This window comes from Equus przewalskii, chromosome 7 (assembly GCF_037783145.1).
Source record: "Equus przewalskii isolate Varuska chromosome 7, EquPr2, whole genome shotgun sequence".
NCBI lineage: Eukaryota > Metazoa > Chordata > Mammalia > Perissodactyla > Equidae > Equus > Equus przewalskii.
In genome coordinates this window covers 7,759,949-7,781,269 of record NC_091837.1, presented here as the reverse complement: position 1 = coordinate 7,781,269, position 21,321 = coordinate 7,759,949, and the positions used below count along the sequence as shown (strand labels likewise).

At 50.8% G+C, this 21,321-nt stretch overlaps 1 protein-coding gene across 4 annotated transcripts in view; it reads right to left on the bottom strand.

Moving 5' to 3' along the window:
* TBC1D10A (TBC1 domain family member 10A) overlaps positions 1–15,481 on the bottom strand; it is a 30,684-nt gene extending 15,203 nt beyond the window's left edge. Inside the window, exons 1-2 of one of the 4 annotated variants that reach the window (XM_070628533.1) lie at positions 14,037–14,287; positions 13,634–13,761 (exon numbers count right to left, since the gene is read on the bottom strand). In XM_070628533.1, the coding sequence (XP_070484634.1) occupies positions 13,634–13,716 (83 nt within the window). In that variant the 5' untranslated portion in view covers positions 13,717–13,761; positions 14,037–14,287. Of the gene's footprint in view, positions 1–13,633; positions 13,762–14,036; positions 14,288–14,732; positions 15,035–15,229 lie in introns of those variants that run through there. The other 3 variants (XM_070628534.1, XM_070628532.1, XM_008515653.2) reach the window with 3 other exon arrangements.
* Positions 15,482–21,321: the final 5,840 nt, after the last annotated feature.

Below are 21,321 nucleotides of genomic sequence, written 5' to 3'. Positions count from 1 at the left end.
TTCTACTGAGATTATATATATTTTAACTGAAATATATTTAATATATTTCATGAAACAGTTTACTCTTACATGTACCAAAGCAGTTTAATTATATATTACTATATTCTTTTTTTTTTTAAGGATTGGCACCTGTGCTAACATCTGTTGCCAATCTTTTTTTTCCTTCTTCTTCTTCTTCACACCAAAGCCCCCCGGTACGTAGTTGTATATTCTAGTTGTGAGTGCCTCTGGTTGTGGCATGTGGGATGCCACCTCAGCATGGCTTGATGAGTGGCGCCATGTCTGCGCCCAGGATCTGAACCGGCGAAACTCTGGGCCACCGAAGCGGAACACACAAACTTAACCACTAGGCCATGGGGCCGGCCCCTATATTATTCTATTCTATTTCTTTTTTCTTTTTTAATGCTAGTCACAATCCCCTAAAATTGATTTCAGCACTAATTCATTAACGAATCAAGACACAAAGTCTGAAATGAGCACTTCATTACAACTTGCTCAGCACTGTCCCTTCCTAACTGGACTGGGTCTTGAACTTCTCTAACTCCTACCATGCACCTCACAGGTGTTCAACAGGGGCCTGCCTGGTTTCCGCCATGACATCATTATTTTCAGCTGCACTGCATTCAGATCTACAAGCCTCTGCTGCCTAACAGCCCCTAATAGCCAAGTGAGGTGGATCCCTCATAGATGAATTACTATTTCCATTTGGCCCATGAAAAACTTGACCCAATCAGAGAGGCTGTATGATTTGGGGAAAATCACAAAGCTAATAGTCTGCCACAGTGACTCATCTGCTTCAGATACGTTCTTCAGATACTGCTGAGGGCTCCATCTCTGACTCCCAAGCCCCTAGAGACAGTCTAACCTCCTCCTCCTGTGTTCTGATTGCCCCAGTGAGCAGCCTGCCCATACCTAGTAGTGCTCAATGAGACCAATATGCTGGATGGGCACAGCTTGCAAGCACAACCTCAGCTGGAGACAGCAAGCCTGGGAAATGTGCTATTTGCCAGCTGCCCCTTCCTGAGGGAGAGAGGCACAGAGGAGACAAAGGTGGGGAGCCAGGGAGCACCTGATCCCAGATTCTGTCGGGTTCTCAGGCCAAGAGAGGCTTAGCTGTGCTGTGCCACTCTATGGCCCAAGGCAGCAGTGACATGCCACTGACCCAAAGTTTTGCAGGCTCCCAATTCCATAGCCTTCTCCTCAAACTTAGAAGCTGGAGGCTTCTAAGAGTTCAGAGGGACAAGACCACAGGCTACTGGTACCACAGGCTAGGGCTCTCTCTCCCCTTGTCCTTCCAGTCGTCTGCTTTCTGCCCAAGCACACCTCAGCCCCTCTGGTTGGCAAATTCTGCCAAGTATGGTGCCTGTGCCCATGACCCCTTTATGCAATGGTGGAAAATAAACTTTGATCCCAAGGAACCAGTCTAAGCCCCTCCTCCAAGCCTCACTCTCCAAATCAGTCCAAAGGAAGAGAAAGACAGCCTCAGCAGAAAGCCCAAGGTCACAGACCACAGGATTGATCCTTGTCATCTCAACCACTGGGGAGGTCAGGAGGGGTGTGGGGGAGAATGAACAGAGTGGGGACTCTGAAGCCAACCGACCTAGGTTTCCATTCCAGCTCCTCCACCTGGGAGACCATGGGCAAAATATTTGCCCTCACTAAGTCTCAACTTCTTCATCCTGAAGTGGGACAATAATGTACGCCTCACATTTTACAGGGCTGCAATGAGGAATACATGTGTATGGGGGCCCAGCCTGGCAAGTGGCCAGCAAATGGTAGCTATTAGGTGATCAGTATTTGCAGCTTATCCAGCACTTTCACATCTCTTTTCTCATCTAACTGGTCCATAGACACAGCCACATACACACGCGGCAAGGAAGGATTATCCCTTTCTTACCCATGAAGCAACTGAGGCCCCAAGAGATTAAGTAATTTACTCAGTGAAACATACTGTAATTCCTGGGTTCTGATCCCAGCTCTACCACTTTATGGCTGTGTAAAATGGGGCAGGTTGCTCTGCTTTCTGAGCTTCTGTTCCCCATCTAAAATATGGGAGCAATGCCACCTCCTCAGAGGGAAGCGGTAAAAATCACATGAGGCAGTAAGAGCTGATACAATTGCAGGACTGGCCATGTACCAGCTCTGCCAAGCACTACATATGCACGCAAATCCCCAAGGAAGTAGCTTTTATTATCTCCATTTAATAGACAAGAAAACTAAAGCTCAACACGGTTGAGTAATCTGCCCAAGGTTACACAGCCTGGAAGTGGAAGCTGGCACTTGAGCTCTAAACTATCCAACAAATATAAAGTGCCCCACATGTAACAGGGCCTCAATACCTGTCACATTCCCTCCCCTCTTCTCCACCACCCTGTAACACAGAGAACCACGACCCTCTGTGTTGAGAAGGACAGGAGTGAGCAAGATGAAAGTGTGGGAAATTGGGAAGTGGATGTGCAGAGAGAACACAGCCAATCACAGATTCAGGGACAAGAAGGGTGGGGGAGCTCCCCTTCCCACTCAGAACTGGAAAAAGAAGTGAGGATAAACAAAAGGCTGACCTACTTTGCACACTGGATAACAACCTCTGGAGTTCATTAACCTAAGAGGTGGTAATGACTGAAAGTATAAATAGCTTTTATGCCAGCTCCATAATAACAGACGATAGGAAACTGGAATGCAGGAGAGGGTGGGTTGGTGGTGTGCAAAAGGCCAACGGTCAGACTGGGAGGCCTGTGTTAGTGACTCCACCTCCTCCCCAGACAGCCAGGGAGGCCTGCAGCGCAGAGAGTAAGTGATCCTCCCAAGGCCATGCTGTGAGTCAGTGTGGAAAAAGAAGACGGTCTGCAGCAGGCTGGCACTCCCTCCTGTGACCTGGTAGCCCCTGGCTTGGGGGGAAGGCAGTGTCCAGCCTCCCTATCTGAGTGAGAGAGAGTCTGGCTTGCTTCACTCTCCCTCACTCCCAATGCAAGCTAGTTCTGCGCCTGCCTCCCTTTCCCATAAGGAATTCCCTGGCTGTGCTCCTTCCAGCCCTGGGTCAGCGCACAACGGTAAACAGGTTCTCTCCACCCTCCACTGGCCTCGGTGCCCTGGGCCTTTGCCCAGCTCTCCACTCTGCTCAGCTCCACTCCCCTCAAAGTCAGAGGGAAGAAATGGTTCCTTTAGGTACCAACCTTGCTGGCTCTAAAAAGCAAGGAATCCCCTCTCCCTGACCCCTACTCAGCTAGGGCAAGGCAGAGACCACAAGAGAAACACCCAGGGCAGCTCTCCCTGACAACTGCAGTTGCAGGCTATTCTTAATAGAAGGTTTGTGGAGGTGTGGAGGTATGGAGGTATGGAGACTATTCTCAATAGAAGACGTCCCTTCCCCAAGACCCTAACCTGACCAGGCAGAGAGAGTAGTGCTTGAAATGCCTGCCAGCAACTGGGTCCTCAGATCACAATCTCACTTCAGGCACCTGGGACCAACCTGACTCATGTATGGCCCCCTCACCCATCCTTACCAAATGGCTAGATCTTATTGATAGATCTTACCAAACTAGTTTTGACTCACTGTTTATATAAGGTCCCTCCTCTGCTCAGATTCCTTTAAGGCTCCCTACTGCCCTCCTTGTCCAATAGAAATCTCAGGCCCTGGCTCTCAGGCTCTCCTATTCCCTTAAACTTCCCTCTTTTTACCCCAGCCCTATCTCTAGGTGGCCCTCTCTCTGAGCTGCCCTCCCTCACCCCTACCCCAACTCTAATTGCATCCCACTCATCTTCTGAGGTCTGAGGCCTCATTCAGAAATCTCTCTTGTCTCTGCAAAAGCTTTCCTAACTACTCCAGGAACAGAACACAATAAGCACCTCATTATATTCCATACACTCTCTCTAGAGCCTGTGTTCCAGGCCCTAAATCTACAAAGATGAATAAAATACAGTCCCTGCCCTTGAGGAGGTCAATCTGGCAGAGGAGACAGGTGGGTGAGTAAATAACTAGCACACATAGAAGTGCTATCACAGAAGCATGGAGAAGGTGCTAGGAGGGGTCAGCCTGGTGGCGTAATGGTTAGCTTCGGCGGCCTGGGGTCCACGAATTCAGATCCTGGGCACGTACCTACACCCCATTTATTGAGCCGTGCTGTGGCAGGCGTCCCACATATAAAATAGAGGAAGATGGGTCCGGATGTTAGCTCAGGGCCAATCTTTCTCAGCAAAAAGAGGAGGACTGGCAGAGAATGTTAGCTTAGGGATAATCTTCCTCAAAAAAACAAAAAGGGGGGAGGCAGCTAGGAGAAGCCCCCAGGGTGGGAGCAGGGGTGTTTAGGTAAAGCTTTAAAGGAGAGTTGACTTTTGAGATGGTCCTTGAAGGGTGACAGGAAGTGGCCAGGGTGAGAAAGGGGAAAGGGCACACCAGGCAGAAGACTAGGTATGAGCAAGCACAAGTTAACAGAAAAGGGCACGGCTTGTTTGGGGAATGTGAACCATCCAGCAGAGTGGGGACGGCTTCTCCACCCAACTGTCAGCCTTGCTGAGGCAGCATTCCACAAGAAGGTGTGCTCCTGGAGGGCAGGGGCTCTGCTGGTCCTATTCTCTGAAGTGTATCCTGGGCCTAGAACAGAGCCTGGTACCTAGCCAATGCTCAGTAAACATGTGTCAAGAGATTCATTAGCTTTGCGACCTCGGGCTCTGCAGTGAAACGGGAAGACCGTTCTCTACCTTGAGATCAGGTGGATAAAGCACTGACAGTGCTTGATAAAGGGCACTCCCTCTCTGGCCAGATACCAGCTCTGGATCTCCTTGAAGTCCAGCAAAGGGCTGAGCACAGATGTGCCTGATGATGGCCTTTAACAACATTATAATTCCAATATTCAATTAACATAACTGCATGTCTGTTATAACACTTACCAGGCACTTGCTATGCACCAGACACGGTGCTCAGCACTTAACTTACATTATTTCATTTAATCCTGACATCAAGCCCATGAGGTAGGTCCTCTAATTATCAACCCCCTTCTGCAGATGAAGAAACACAGGTTTTCAGCAAGCCAGTAACTCTCCAAGGCCCAGGGTGAGCGAGGACAGCCGTGGGAGGTGAAGAAGCCCTACTCTTCTCCTGCTCTGTCCCAATCAACTCCAGCACTTAGTGCTGGCCACGAGGCTGGGTTGCCCAAAAGCCTTACTGCCGAGGATCTTGGAGCTTAGTGGATTCAGAGCCATAAACTGTGTAATGCTTGGCAACTGACTTTACCTCTCTGGGATTGGCGTTTGCCTTTGTAAAATGGAGATTATGATGATAAGTATGTCTCACAGAATTAAATGAGGTGGTGTCGGTGGAAGCCTGGTTCACCATGCAGGCTGTTCTGTGAAAGGGTGTTATCATGTGACTATGGTGGGAAGATGGAGGGAGTCATTCAGAGTCAGGACAGGAAGCCCAGGATGAAAGTCTACAAGGAACATAGAAGGAAAGTGGTGGTAGTTATGAAGTAAATTCTGACTCCTTCGCCAAGTGACTGCCACTACCCAGGAGGGCAGAGGCCTCAGGCTGCCCTATGGTTGCATGCTTTGAGTTGAATCTTTCAGGAGACCCACCTCTGTTCTCACTTCTGTTTTATCTTCACAGGCCAAAGAGAAGAAAGGTCAGGGCTTCAGATCAGAGCCCTCAGAGTCAGGGTCGCTGAGGACTCAGTTCCAAATGACTCAGTGAGGAACTGATGGAGGGATCCCCAACCTGCTCTGGCAGGCCAGAAAGCCCCAGACCACAAGCTGAGTGGATCTGGCTCCTGCCTTCTCCACAAGGCCCAAGGGTGGGTGGGCAGAGCACGTGAGTGAATCTGGATGTTCACCTCCATACTGCCTTGTTATCTCACCTGAAGTGAACCTCAGGGGATAATTCACACTCAAGTTATAAGAGCCACCATGTACCATGGAGCCCTTACTTTGTGGCAGACACTGTTTGGGTGCTTTACCAACATCGCCTCCCTTAATCTTCATAATACCTCCCTTCCAATGCTACCACCTGGCCCATTTACAGACTCAGAGAGGTCACATGGCTAGAAAGTGACAGAGCCAGGACTTGAAGCCAGGTCTGCTGGTGTTCTGAACCTGGGCTCTCCTAGGATCAAATTCATGTTCTAATTTTTTGTGAAACCAAGATAGAGAGGGAAGGGATAAAAGCAGCATCCTCCAAAAGTGGCTGGCTGGAAAGGATCACTTCTGGACACACAGAGTCCAGGGCCCAGAATGCACTGAGGAGGAACAAGAATTGTCCACACTATGTTCCTGGGCCCCCTCAATACCTAGCTCCCCCTGCCTGGTCTTGGGGTACAAGAGAGGGGCTGTACCTGGACAGGAAGTATGCCATCCATCATGACAACTCAACTACAAAAACACCTCAAGAAACCTACTAGAAGTATAGACACTTGAGGCTGGGCTGAAGTCCTAAGCCTGGAACAGGGATGAGGAGGAAAGGGCACACAGTGGCTACCAGCTTTAGTAAGACAGAAGAGTGGGAAGGAGGAATTCTGGGTTCCAGGCCCAGTTTCATGACTTGCTCAGCTTTGGTTTCCTTGTCTGTAAACAGAGTAAGATAAAACTTACCCTACTGATTTCCCATTGCTCCTGTAAGGATTACTGGAGAGAAAGGGGAATGAAAGCACTTAGCAGACTAAAGAGCTAGACAAATCAAAGCCTCCTTTGATTTGATTACACTTCCAAACACATGAAGGCCACTGGTCTACACACCAAGAGAGGTCCTCTCACATGAAGAACAGAGCATGCTGGAAGTATTGGCCTCTGTTGGGCTGTGCTGGGACGACCCCTTGTAGTACCTCATGAAAAACTTCTGAAAGCACTTTTCATATACTCCAATGTCAGTCTCAGAATGTCAGAAGCAGAAGAGCTCTTCAACATTATCCAGTTAAAACTGCCTTAGTTTACATCTGAAGGAAACTCAGGCTTAGAAAGATTAAGCAACTTTCTCAAGGTCACACACAGCTAGTTAGGGCCCAGTGAGGCCCAGGACTCAGGCCTCTTGATCCTGTTCAGCAGTCTTTGTTTACACTATATTCCTAATCCACTTATCTTGTTTGATGCGCACAATCCTTTTGTATACAGGCCACACCTTTAACTATGTACTTGTTAAATGTCTGACATCCCTGCTAGGCTATAAATTCTGGGAGGACAGGACCAGATCTCTATCCCCTGAGCCTAGCAAACTGCTGCACACATGAGTAAGTGCTGGATGAAAAACAGGGAGCATTAGCCCCATGGTCAGGTAAAGGGACATGTCTAAGGCACACGCCACAATGTTCAGTGGTGGAGCCGGCACCGGCACCTTGACCCCTGTGCTTGGTTCAGAAACCTCTCCCACTACTAGCCTAAATCCACACTTCCAGCCAGAATCTCTCATCTCTGAGAAATGGCTGGTGGTGCCCCTTAGTGCTGATGGGTTTGCCTTCTCATAGGCACCGGACTTGCTTCCACCTGACCCAGCTAAGGCACCAACTCCAGGAACAGAATAAAGACCTGCGGTGAGGTCAAGCCAGCCCTCAGCTACCATCTGCCTCCCCTTGATCAGCTTATTCTGTGCCCAAAGCTGTACCTTCCCCAGCTGCACACCAGCCCAAGGTAGCTTGTCCATGCCTTCAGGCCTTACTCCTCTCTCCTTGCCATCCAATACGTTTACCAGGGAGAGACCACAATGCTCAGTTTCACTCACCCCACCCCCTCCGAACCAGGCCAGCTAACCCACTCTCCTACTGGAGAGACAAAGAACTCCTTGATGTGCTCTGGGCGTGCCAGCCAGGTCAGGCACCTTGGGGAGCCCAGGGATGTGACAAAGCAGAGTCAGCAGTGGCCCAATGTCTACTTCAGAGGAAAGTCACAGCTGGCTTTCCCTCTCTGTGGCCAGAAGGCCCCAAGAAGGGTTCTGTGACAGGCCAGGGTCACTTCAGCTTGTCCTAATCCTTCCCAACTCCCTGTCAGCCCACACAGTCAGTCAGGCACCAAGTCCTACTGATTTGTTGGCCTCTTCATCCTCACAGCTCTAGACCTCTTCCGGGCCTCTCCATAGCCCTTTTGGGCTGTCTTGAACTCTCCCAACTGGTCTCACTGCCTGCAGTCCAGCTCATCTTTATGCCATCTTCCACGCCAGCAGCAGACTGATCTTGATGAAACACAGGAAGCCTCAGTCTGACATTCGAGGCTAGGCAAGGTCTGCCCAACCTCCTTTCCTAGCCTCCTCTTGCTTCACATCATCCTCCTGCCTCCCACTCTTCTTGTCACCTCTGCTCTTGGCACACCACATTTCTCAAATAGCTGGCTTTTGGGGGAACTTTGTACATGAGTCCCCTCCCATCCAAAGGAATGCCCTTTCTTACTCCTTCTGACCCCTGGATCAAATGCCACTTCTTTCTGGGCTCCTATAGGCACAGCTGGCTGCTTCTTCCTATATATTCCCAAAGCAACCACACATCTCAATTATAGCCTTTACTGCTCAACATTGTAATGATTTGTTTGTGGTTCCCTTTTTTTTAATCAGTCTGTGAACCCTTTGAGGGCAACAAGACACAGATGTCTGGTTCAGTTCTGTATCCCTTGTCCCAATCACAAGGGCTGGGAGAGTAGGTGCTCAATAAATGTATGGTAAATAAGCTCACTGCTAAGAAGGCTAAGCTGGCCAAAGTAAGCCTTGCTTTCTCTCCCAGGCTCCTGAGTCTGATGCCTGCTTCCCTATCTGAAGAGCAACAAACAGCTAAGCTGTGATAGCCTCTGAGGAGCTGGACAGGGTATGGAATGGGCTGGGGTGGGTGGGATGGAGAAGGGAAAGAGAAAGATAAGGAAAGCCAAAGTTGGCAGCTGCCTTGAAATCCTGGATAGGGGGGCCTCTAAGCAGGTAAAGCATCAGGAGCTTAGGTTTGCCAGTAGAGCAGCTAGGACAGTTTTCTGTCAGGGAGGGTCCCTGGGTCCAGGATAGCAGCAGATTTGCCAGGGGCAGACAAAGCAGCTAAATGAGGCCTCCTCCCCCTCAGGTGTGCTGCCTGCAGGATAAAGAAAGTGATCAGCTAGGGACACTGACAATGGGTGGATGATGGCTAGGTACTGCTCTGGTGGGCAATGCATCCTGGCCTGGAGGCTCAATTGGCTTGGAGTGAGGAAGAGAATGCCATGTAGTGCCATGGGTAGTGCCATGTAGCTGGAGTAGCAATGGTCTGAGTCAGAAGATCTGGGATCCCTCCCTAATCTGGCTCTATTGTTAACTAGCTATGAGGCTTCTCCTCCATTATTAACTAACTGGATTTCTCACTTGTATAGCGAGCTAATCCCTGCCTTACCTACAAAGAAATACTCCTTCCAAAAGGCACAGACTGGATATCAAAGTCAGATGGCCATTATATGCAGTATTTTGGGGTCAAGAGCAATGCAGTGTGGCCTCTGGCTATGGGAGGGCTAGAGCAGGCGTGATCGAGCCATGCTTCCAGGGCTTCCCTGGGCATCTTCCTCACTGGGTCTTTCACTATATTGAGACCTGCCTTGCCCTCCACACTGCAATGGGGAGGTAGCCAGGTTCCTGCTAACTCGCTAACTCCTGCTCTAGGTGTGTGGACCTCAGGGACTGGCGAGCACCCGGCACCCTGCCTCTTCCCACCTTAGCAAGGCTTAGTCACTGAATCCAGCGTCGAGAAACAGTCTAGTCCCAGTTCTGCCATTTACCAGCTGACAAACCTTGGGTACTCTTCTTCGGTGTGCTCATCTACAGAGTGGGGATAACCACCCCTCTTGGGCGAAAGTGAGAGTTCACCATTGGTTAGAGTTCACTCCTGCCCACAGGGGATGACACTCATTATCACAGCCAGAGATGGAAAGCAGAAAATGAAAAGAAAGGACTACTAGCTACTCCAGTCTTTAAGAGGAAGAAAAACATTCATTTAGTACCTACTGTGTGCCAGGCTTTTTTCAAACATTACTTTATTTAAGCCTCACAACAACCCTGCAAAGTGAGTAAAATCATAACCATTTCACAGTGAGAAACTGAGACTCAGAAAAGTGAAGAAACACGTCCAAGGTCACACAGATAGCCGGACTCCGAGCTTGTGAGGAGGGAGCACAGCACGCCTTCTTTCCCCCATCTCAGTGTAAACTGAATGGGTGGCTGGACCAGAGCCAGGACTCACTGGACCAATGGAGGTCTTATTTCAAACCCAGATGCTGGGAGGACAAAACATCATGCAGGCCCCACCGCCTTATCTATTTCCCACAGCTTAGGATTTCCTAGCAGGCGGACACACAGGCACCTTCCCAGGGCAGCAGCTGGTGTGCTGGCCCCCTCCTTCACCAAGTCAAGTCTTGTCTGAGGCCCTAGAACACCTAAAGGGCCATCAAACCGGATTTTCCTTTGAAGCTGGAGGAAGAGAAGGAGGAGAGAAAATGGAGGGCCTGTAGTCCCGAGTCACAGACCAGGGCCCCACATGCGCAGCTGCCTCCTTCCAGATGGGCTCCCCAGCGACCACTCCACTGCCAGCTCCATGCTCTCCTGGGAACTGGAATAGCTCAAAAAAAGAGGATGCTCTGAGCTTATAAACTGGAGAAGATAGTGAGAAGGCAGGGAGGCAGGCTCTGGCCTGCCAGGAGGGCCCTGGCCCCACCCCAACAAAAACTGGCACAGACCAAACTATAGGAATGCCAATTAAGGCAATTCTACGATTTCCAAAGTCATAGGGCTGCCAAGGTTGGCTAGGAGTAGTGGAGGGCCCAGGGGACAGGGGAACTGAATCAAGAGAAGACAGTATTGCTGTTCCAGATGTTTCTCCCTGGGCCCAGCTCAGATCCCTCTCTCCCCTAACAGGAAGCCAACACCCACGGGATCCCAGAGAGCATAGCTCCTCATCTCATCTGGCCTGCAGCACTGAGCAGACTGAAGGGTGGATGGGAAGCTCCAGCCTTAGGAGGTCAGTCCTGGCAATCGCACGGGAAAAGGAAAGGGAGGTCAGGGACTCACCTCTCAGGCCATCTCCCTCAGGCAAGGAGACCCGGTATCCAACTGATAGCCTTCTTTCCCTTCCTGATCACCTCCTCTATGCTGCAGAAGGGACCCCTGCCCGCTCCCCTGCCCTGCCAGCCCCAAACAGGTCTGCTCTTTTTACCCTAAAGTATTAGGAACAGTAATATCACTCCTCCCACCCTTCCCTGCTGAGAACACTTCTTTCTTCTCCTCTGGTCCTTCCTGGGCTTCAACAACCAGCTCAGTCCCCAGCCAAGCCACAAGAATTAACACTGCCAGCATCCCTGTCTGTGCTCACGCTACTGCAGGACCCTTCGCTGACTGGCTGCTTTCTTGCCTCTCCTCACTTACTGGCTACTGCTTAAGAGTGGGCAGGGACCATCTCGGGCCCACCAAAGGTTCCCTGAAGAGTAGGCTCAAAAGACAAACTGAAGAAGTGGAAAGGGCCTAGGACCGGGAATCAGGAGTTCTGGATTCACTTCCTGGCTTTGCTCCTAATAGACTGAAGAGGTAAGGCTAAAAATTTCTCTCAGGCCTCAGTTTACCTATCTGTATGATGATGACCATCTCTAAGGTCACTTTCAGCTTTCTGACTTGAAATATCTGTCAGTAAAACTCATTCAGTAAATAAATATTAACTGTGCGTTTACTTCTCTGCAGGCCTGAGGGGAAAAGGTGAATAAGCCTGGTCCCAGCCCTGAAGCTGATCAGTCTAATGGACTGGTAATGACAACACACTCTTAACCTTGCTAGGTTATCCCTGTTAGCTTCCTACATTGCTGAGGGAGTCAAAGGTGCTGAGTTAAGCCAGAGAGAGTGAGGATAGGAAGGTTCTGCTAGGAAACTTCTGTTCTACCTCTCTGGCGCCTGACTTTCTGCTGGGGCCATAGGCCATACTAACGGATAGTGAAGACAGTGGAAACTGTCCTGACTAGGAGTCAGAAATCCTGGGTTCAAGTCCTGGTTCTGCCAATAATATGTTGTGTGATCTTAAGCAGGTTATTCTCCCCTCTGGGCCTTAGTTTCCTCATCTGTATAAGTAAGGGCTAAACTGGTCAATTTCTTAAGATCTTTTCCAGCTCAAACAGTCTATGATTTTATGATCTACTCATGCCAGGCACCGAATAGTCATCTGAGCGGCTCGCCTCTGATCTGCTTTCTTCCCCATCCCCCCAGACCCCAGCAACTGCCAAAACTGACCATCTTGAGACAACCTTTGGCCCAGGGTGGCTGAAATGGACCTTTAATCTGGAGCCAGAGTCCCTGTGATCTCCACTGCAGCCATCAGTGCTAATGTTTCACTTCTCTGGGATAGCACATGGACTCCTAGCCCTCAACCACAAGACTGAGTTCAGGGCGGTCACCCTGAAACGTCCCATAACTTCCTCTCTTATAGCCTTGAGCAGAGACTTACTTTTGGCTTTTTTTGGAACCACAATATAAACTCATCAGGGATCATTCAGGCTTTCAGACACCAAAGATTTTAGGTTGACCAACGGAGTCAAGAAAGTGAGGCAGGGAGAGAAGACAGGACCTGGGATCCCACCTCAGCCCCAGCCCTACAGACACCAGTGATGCAGAGGGCATCTGCAAAGCCTGGGTCTGCGGTTGGAGGGTGGGGAAGACAGATGTCTGGCCGTCTGGTTGGGGACTACAGCCAAAGGGAGTTGCTCCCACTGAGGCCTCTCTCTGTCCACAAATACCAGAGGTATGCCCTCATTTTTCTCCTCAATTCTCAGACCCTTAGAAGGAAAAGAAAGGAAACTGATATTTTCTGGGCACTACTTGTGCCAGGCACTGTGCTAGGCACCTTTGCATAGCTGATCTCATTTAATCCCCGCAGTAATCCTGGAAGTAGAGTTACAGTTGCCCTTTTCAGTGAGTAAACAGGCTCAGAGATTCAGGATCTTGTCCAAGGTCTCACATCCAGCAAGTGTGATTTTTTCCTAAGTCTCGCTTCTTACCACTATATCACACTACTCTATACCCTGAGTTCTGGTTAACTAGCTGATAAGTATGTACCACAAATTCTTATCTCCTAGAACTCACCAGCAAATCTGGGCTCTTCCTTCCAAACACCCATGAATGCAACTGGCAACTTTTTCCCTCTTCTCAAGAACCCTTCCTTCCCAGGGCCCTGATTCCTGGTGACTGCTCTTCAATTCAAAAATATACCCTAAATCCCCTTTGGGTTCTGACAAGCTAATGCCTGGGGAACTGTGACAAAGCATCAAGTCAGGGTGCGGGATCAGAATACAGGGTACTCTCTGAGTTCTGGACTGGATAGGCTTAGCCTGCGCCTGCTGTGAGCAAGTGGGGAGAGGCTGGAGGAGACAGATCCAGTGGGTAGGAGAGAACTCTCCTTCGGGGAAGGGCCTACATTTCTCTAAAGGAGAAGGAGGCCTGGAGAAAATGAGGCTTTGGGACTGGGGAAATCCCACAAGTGACCTTTATGGGGTTCCTTGTGTGGGGTGGGGTTCTTACAGATGGTCGACTCAATTCCATAAGTCACAAGAGAGGCTGGAGGAGCCCTGGGCAGTCACAACAGGTCAGAGAAGGGGAGGGAGGACCCTCTGGAGCAGGGGCATGGCTGAGTCCTGTGGGCCCCCACAAGGGACAGTGCGGGCAGTCTCTGCTGAAGGGGAGGCACACCGTGAGGGAGGCTTGTCAGTCCTGTGCAGAGCGCTGGTCTCGTGTGACAGGACAGCCGAGATGGGAGTGGGGTTGGGGTCCATCTCTCCTAGGGGGACCGCCGGCCCACCCAGACGATCTCTGTGGTCCTGTGGGTCAGAGTGCAGCTGCCCCGGTGTGCCCAGCCCGGAGGGAAGGCCTGCTCCCCTGCCTCCCCCTTCTCTGCCTGCCAGCTGTGCCTGGGGCCCTGCGGGTGGGGCGCCGGGTGAGCCACCGGCAGGGACCTGCTGCCTCCCTGCCCGCCCCTGGCTGTGTTTTGGGGGAGGGGCGCGTTTCCACAGCACACGCAAAGCCAGCGGAGGGACTGTCCTGTGAGGGGGGCACTGTCACCCTGTGGGCACTGGGAAGGGGCGTGTCTGCCCACCTGTTGCCACTGACAGGAGGAATCTGCTTCTGAGGGGGCAGGGAGCACTCTCTGACCCTTCCTTGTGGGGACGGGACTGTCTGTCCGGGGCGGGGGCCTGTCAGTCCATCGGGAGGTCTGTGTGCCTTGAGGTAAGGCCTGAGTGTCCTGACGCGGGGTGGGGTGGGGTGGGGCGGGGCAGTCATCCCTCGAAGTCTGCCGAGGTGTCCCCTGGCGTGGGTGGTGGGGCGGAGAGCCCAGGGGCCTGTGGGCGCGCGGGGCGCGGGGGATGGAGAATGCCCGGGGGGAGGGGCGGCCGTCTGCGAGCCCGTGTCTGCGGGGGCACAGCCAATCAGCCCGAAGGCCGCGGGGGCAGCAGGAGGGTTGGGACAGGTGTCTGTCGTTCTGTCCCGCAGCTGGGAAGGACACTGCTGGCCCTTCCTGGGGGCAGGTCCGTCTGCCTGCGGGGCGGGGGCCGGGGAAAGGCACCCACCCTCCTGTCTGTCTGTCCCGGCCTGTCTGTCCCCATGTCGGAAGTAGGCTCGCGGGCGAGGGGCGGGTCGGTCTGCGGGAGGGGAAGGGGGGGTGGGGCCAGGACAGGAGTCAGCCGTTCCCGGTCGGGAGGGGGGCCTGTCGGTCCGTCCTGAGAGCGGCTGTGTCCGCGTCGAGTCGTCCCGCGCGGCCCGGCCCCCGGCCCCGAGCCCCGGAGCTACTCACGCGCCCTCGGCGCCCTGGGAGCCCACGATGAAGCCGAACTTGTCGATGCGCCGCTCGGCGAAGCCGTTGGCCTCTGAGTCGGAGCCGAGAGAGCTGAGCTCGTCGGCGGCTGTGGCGTCGGGGCCCGGGGCCAAGCTCTCCCGGGTCCCCGACAGGCTCCCCGCGGCCGCGGGCGCGCGCGGCCCGTTCTCTCCGCGGCTCTTCGCCATCCCGGCCGCGCCCGCCGCCTCAGCCTCAGCGGCCACCCCAGCCACCTCAGCTGCACGGCCGCCGCCGACGCCACCGACGCCCCGCCCCCGCGCCGCGCCCATTGGCCGCCACCGGGGCGGGGGCGGGGCCCTAGGCCCTCCCCGGGAGCTCCCCCCACGCCCAATGGGCGCCGCGGACCCTGGGGCCCGCCTACCTCCCCCCAGCTGGCGCCAACCGGCCCGACGTGAGGGGGCGGGGAAGCCGTCACCCGAGCCCTCCTCCGCGGGCTGCCAATCACGAGAGCTCACCTGAACGAGCTCTTTCGGCCTTTCCGGGTTGGCCCCGTCCCGGCCAGTCACCTGCAGCGCCGCGCAGGCAGAGGCCGAGGGCGTCCGCTGGGGATTCCGCATCCGCCTCCTGAGGCCTCGCTCCTCGCGAGACCCCAGGGACGTGGGTGGGGATTGTTTCACCCATTCATTTTGAAGGGCTTTCAGGACTCCCCCAGGGACACTCAGCGGCTTAAAAACCCAGGCTGAGCCAGAAATTGGGCAGCCTCTTCCCCAGCTCAGTACTTTCGGGGCTTTAAATTAGCTCATGGGAGATCTAATTAATAAGAATGACCAACAGTTCATTAAGCCACTCACTGCCCCAAGTTCTATCTACTTTCTCTTGTAATCTTTTTTCCCAACAACTTTATTGAGATACAATTAACATACCATAAAAGTCACCCGTTTAAAGTGTATAATTCAATGGTTTTAAGCATATTTATAGAGTTGTGCAACCATCACCACAATCTAATTTTAGAACATTTTCATAGCCCCAAAAAGAAATTCCTATCCATTAGCAGTCACTCCCCATCCTTCCTCCCCCAGTCCCTGGCAACCACTAATCTGCTTTTTTGTCTCTATAGATTTGCCTATTCTGGACATTTCATGTGAACGGAATCATACCATGTGTGGCCCTTGTGTCTGGTTTCTTTCACCTAGCATAGTTTTCAAGGTTCATCCATGTTGCAGCATCTTATCAGTACTGTACTGCATTCCTTTCTTTATGGCTGAACAATATTCCATCATATAGATATACCCCATTTTGTTTATCTACTCGTCTGTCATGGTCATTTGGGTTGTTTCCACTTTGGGGCTATTACGAATAATGCTGCTATGAACGTTTGGGTACAAGCCTTTGTGTGGACATATATTTCCACTTCTCTTGGGTAAATACTTAGGAGTGGGAATTACTGGGTCACATGGTAACTGTTTAACCTTTCGAGGAACTGGCAAGCTGTTTTCCAAATTGGTCACACCATCCCGTAATCTTTGAGCAACAGGGTAGGTATTATTATTAGTCCCATTTTACAGTTAAGGAAACTGAGGTGCAGGGAAGTGAAGTCAGCTGCCTAAGGTCCCAGAACTAGCTGGTGGCAGAGCCAGGGTTTGAGCCTAGCTCTTACCAACAGCTTATACTGGGAGGCATGGACCAATTGTAGTTACACAGACTTAGCTCCCAGCAGCCTACTTCCGACCCCAGGAATTGTCAAGTCTTGGAGCCATGATAGCCCCTCAACTAAGTCTAGCACCTCATAGTTTACAAGTCGCAATCATGATGTCATCTAACACTCCCCTATAAATCTGCGGGGGAGATAGGCCCAGAGAAGGGAAGGGACTAAAAGAGCCAGGCTTGAGCTACAGGGCTTGGGACAGGCCGCTAAGGGGCCCAAAGGAAGCCCCAAGAAGGGGGGAGTCTTATGCCTTGAGTGATTTCACCAGCCGTTTCCTTGATGCCACGCGGCCTGGACATTCTTGAAGACTTCACTGTGCAGTCTTTGCATTCCATAGGCTTCCGGTTTTCCATAAAACAGGCTATTTCAGTCTTGAACTCTCAGTTGGAGAGGACCTTCCTCCTTTCCAGAGGCTCCAAAAAAGAGTGGTGGGCTCTTAGCCCCAGCTCTCAGGAGGGGCAGAGTGGGCCTCACATGGGAGTGTGGGCTTATCCCAGGGAAGGGAGAGAGGAGCCAGACACACCTGGAGCAGATATGAAGCCCCGAGCCTGGCAAAGTACCCACAACACTTTGACTCCATAATTCTGGTCCTAAGGTCATATCCCAAACACATTTAGCTCTGTAAAGGCACGTGTACAGTGGTGTTCACCCCAGGAGTAGGGGTGGGGGGTATGTTAGAGGCACCCAGGTGTCCATCTTTGAGAGACTGGCTAGACATTTCTCAGGTTAAGGCATTTATGCCTCAGCTTCTAATTTTCTTACCTAAGACCACCCAGGATTCAAATCTCTTCTCGTCACAGTTGTGACCTCGAGCAAAACACTTTTCTGAGTCCATTTCCTCAACTGCAAAATGGAAATACTGAAAAAATGCCTCCTTGGAGGAGTTATTCTGAGACTTTAATGTGATAATATGTGCTGAGCATTTGGCACGTGGAGATATACAATAAATGGAAGCCAGGAGTGGTAGTATTCGCAGTTTGCAAAGCACTTGCAAATTCATTATTGTCTCGCATTTCCCTCGCCAGCCTGTGGCTGCAGCAAGGAGTTTACCTAATTTAACCAATGGCATGTGGCTTGGGAGACTCTGCTTCATGGCTGTACCCTCAATAACTAGATGTTCTTGTGCAAAATTGTTTAACTTCTCAGAATCTGTTTCCTCTTTTGTAGGAATGTCAATAATCACTTGTGAAGAGTCAGTGAGCTACGTCTCTGAAGCCTCCAGTACATAATAGACAATAAATGTTACGTTTCTTCAAACTCCAGAGCTCTTTAGTAACTTGAAACTACTCTAGTGAACAAGAGAGACGAAGTCCTGGCCCAACAGAGTTTTTATTCCAGTGGTGGAGGGAAAATATGAACAAGCTCAGAACACGTGTCAGGTAGTGGGAAAATGAAGCAGAGTAAGGCAGAGAAAACGCTGCGGAGGCGGGGAGTGGATGGAAATGAGGAGGCCTCTCTGTGGGGATCCGGAAGAACAGTATGCAGGAAGCAGGACACCAAGTGTAAACCCCTTGAAAGAGAAGCAAGCTCAGAAGATGGTGTGGTTAGACTGGAGTGAGAAAGCAGGAGAGCTGAATGAATGATTCAAAGGAATGCCTGCAGAATCACGCGGTTCACTAGAGTACAAAATAAGAGGCCTCTGGCAATGCTGTGAAACATCCTAGTAGACTAGCTGCTGGAGATGTTCTTTTGAGGATGAGATGCTTGGCCACTGCTATAGGAAGGTGTTGATGACCTGGAATCTCATCCCACGGGGTCAGTCCTGAAAGTTTAGCCTGAGGCACGCACACAGGCCCCTGTGCAGTCCCCTCTCCTGGATACTGGAATGTGCAGCTTGCATGTGCTCAGGAGACCTGTCAGCACTGGCCATGAGCAGATGTCCAGATATCACAGCCTTTATTTGTAATGAGAGCAGTTTCAGAAGGTAGACAGCTGATCCCCAGCAGCCTATGAACAGTAGGCAAACTGTAAAGCTTCTTTATCCCTACACTGAGGATAACAGTTAACAATCTTTTGGTCCAAGTGGCAGAGAACACAACTCAAATGGGCTTAACCCAAAACTGCATTTAGTGGGTCCCATAGCTAAAAAAAATCCATAGCAGATTTGATCTAGAGATTATCACCAGGGAGATCAGCCTCACTTTCCTTTTTCCTCCTTTTCTCTTTGTCCTCCCTTCCTGTGGTTGCTTCATCCCCAAGCTAGAGCCCCTCATGGCAGCAGCTCCAGGCTCACATCCTTCCTCCATACATCCACACAACGGATGACTCTTCTGGTAGCTTCTGCTCAGTGGTGAGGAGGCTGCATTCCTTCATGCATCATCTGTTTTACTAGGACACACAACTGTCCCTAATCTAATCACCACAGCTCAGGGGACAGGGAACATTGACTAGCTTAACTGAACTCAGCTTAAGGCGACAATAGTACCTTCTCTGTAATGATATGATAAGCAATAGGAGTGTATCTCGTCCTGCTTCATGGATTGTATGCCTCAGGAGTACCTAGAATTACTCACTTACATTTTTTTGTAATATAACAATGTAGAATAGTTAAGAGCAAATCCGCAAATCAGATGAGTTAATTATCTTAACTTCAAGATCTTACATTTTACTTTTATTTTAAAAAAGTAAATTTCTAAAAATCTTATATACTAGTATATGGACCATTAAACATGAGCTATACTGTACTTTTTTGCCTTTTTGCTTTTTGAATTATAAGAAAAAATGAAATATTACATATAAGGATTGCTATAATCACAGTACACCACATATCTCCATTCAAGCATATATCCTAACATAGCCTATTGCATATATTGTCTAGTATATAATTTTAAAAAGTGAAATGGGTCTAATCATTAGTGGCCTCCTATGCGCTACATGACAGGTGCTCATTTCAGCAGCCGGTAGAACTGGAAGTGAAATTCCTTAGTGTTGATGACTCCTGATAGATGTGGGAGTCTTTAAAGTTATAGTGACTCTGAAAGGATTAAATTGTGCCCAGTTTTCCCAGCAATGCCACAAGAGGAACATTTCTCCCCATTTCACAGTCTAGTCTGGTGCAGTGCTAAGGACAGTGTGGTCACCAGGAACGGGAGACCTGCTTTGGCCTTCCAGAGGCTCACTGGCTACATGAACTTGGGTATCCACCTCATCTAAAAACGGGGTAGCTAATCCTCAGAGGATTACAGTGAGAATCTGAAAAGCTGTGCAAGCAAGAGGCTGCCTACATGCTGCAGGCCCTAAACAAGCAGCGCAGAGTGCTGGGCTGCAGGCTGGGCCTGTGGCCACTGTGGTAACAAGGCTGCCTGGTCAATGGGCCTTCTGCAACCGAGTGAGCCAGGACAGATGTTCATTCAGGAGCTCCGGGAAACTGGGTTCGGGCCCCAGAGGGCAGCTCAAAGGACCCATTCACTCACATTCCACCCGGCAGCATTCCTGGCCTCCAGTCACAGCCTCAGTCATGGAGAGTCTATGAGATCTGCCAAGCTGTGGAGGAGAGTGCTCTGACACCATGCCCTGTCCCCCATCCCCAGAGGCAATCCCAGGAAGAAAAGGAAGCTTGGAGTGTGAGACTCCCCCAGGTCTCCTGATCCCCATCCCTCTTGGAATGGGACCCCAGGTGCTGTTCAGGGGAATTTTGGGGGTTGGCCCTGGAGAAGCAACCAGCAGTGGGCTCACTTGAGGCACCCAAACCATGGAACCCACTTCAGGAAGCCAAATTTCAGCCCTGGCCCCTGGGGGAAACTTCTAGCAACCAGGAGAGAGGCAAATGTCAGAGAGAGGAATAACATCCCATCGACGAAGTTAAAAACGTGAGGGATCCAGCAGTTTACAACAAAGCCACACAATTAGCACTGAAGAAGGGCTACCTGAGCCCTAGGTCTGGAGCTGGAAGCTCTGAGCTTGGCGGGAGGTCAGCGGGGAGGAATAGGGTGGTGACTAGAATACTGGTTCTGTGACCTTGGGAACGGCCTTACCCCTCTGAGCCCTGGAGATGACCTCATGGGGCAGCTAGGAGGATCAAATGGAGGGACTGCAAAGAAAAGGCACTGAGAACTCTCAGGGGATAAACACACAAAAGATCTTCAGAATGAAACCAGCCTGAGGTTTAAAACCAGGAACGGTTATCAACAGGCTCTCACTTTCCTCCCTCTGAACACCCACAACAGCGCCTACCTCCCTGTGATAGGACAATTGCAAAAATAACAGCCTGCATCGGGCCCCTACTAGGGAGCAAGGACTGTGACAATGTGTCTCGCACTCAATTTCTTTTCACCTTCTTACTGTGTGACTGTGGGTATGTGACTCACCCTCTCTGTGCCTGTTTACTCAAGTGTAAAACAAAAATACATGAGGATTACATGAGTTAAAATTGATAAAGTGCTTAAAACAACAAGGAGCAAATTGGTTAAGTTTTATAAAGCCCTCAGAACAGTTCCTGGCCTTGGCACAACTGAGTGTTTTTTAAATAAATACATCTTTTAAAAACCTCATCATGTCCCTGTGCTCATTCAGGGTAGGCCACCTGCCCAAGGTCACAGAGGCAATCAGGTGATGGGTGATTCTAGGCCTACAGGAAACTGCTACCCTTGAGTCTCATCTGCCCAATGATCCAGGAACTGCGTCTCATCTGTCCTTGTTCTTCTGTGGTGCTGGCATGTTGAAGGCATCCCGTATTAGTCTGTTAAATACACCGGGCTATCCCTTTGGAGGGTCTGAATGTCTTAAAAGGGTAATAAAATTTTGTCTAAGAAAGATTCATAAAAGACTTGATGGCAGCAAGAATTTAGTTAAAAGTCTCAGAGCAGGGCATTCCTCAGAGCAGAAGAGGAGCCACAAGGCACTGTGCCATGCTCCCAACTACCTTGGGTCTGGACAGGGTGCAGGGGCAAAGGAACAAGTCTA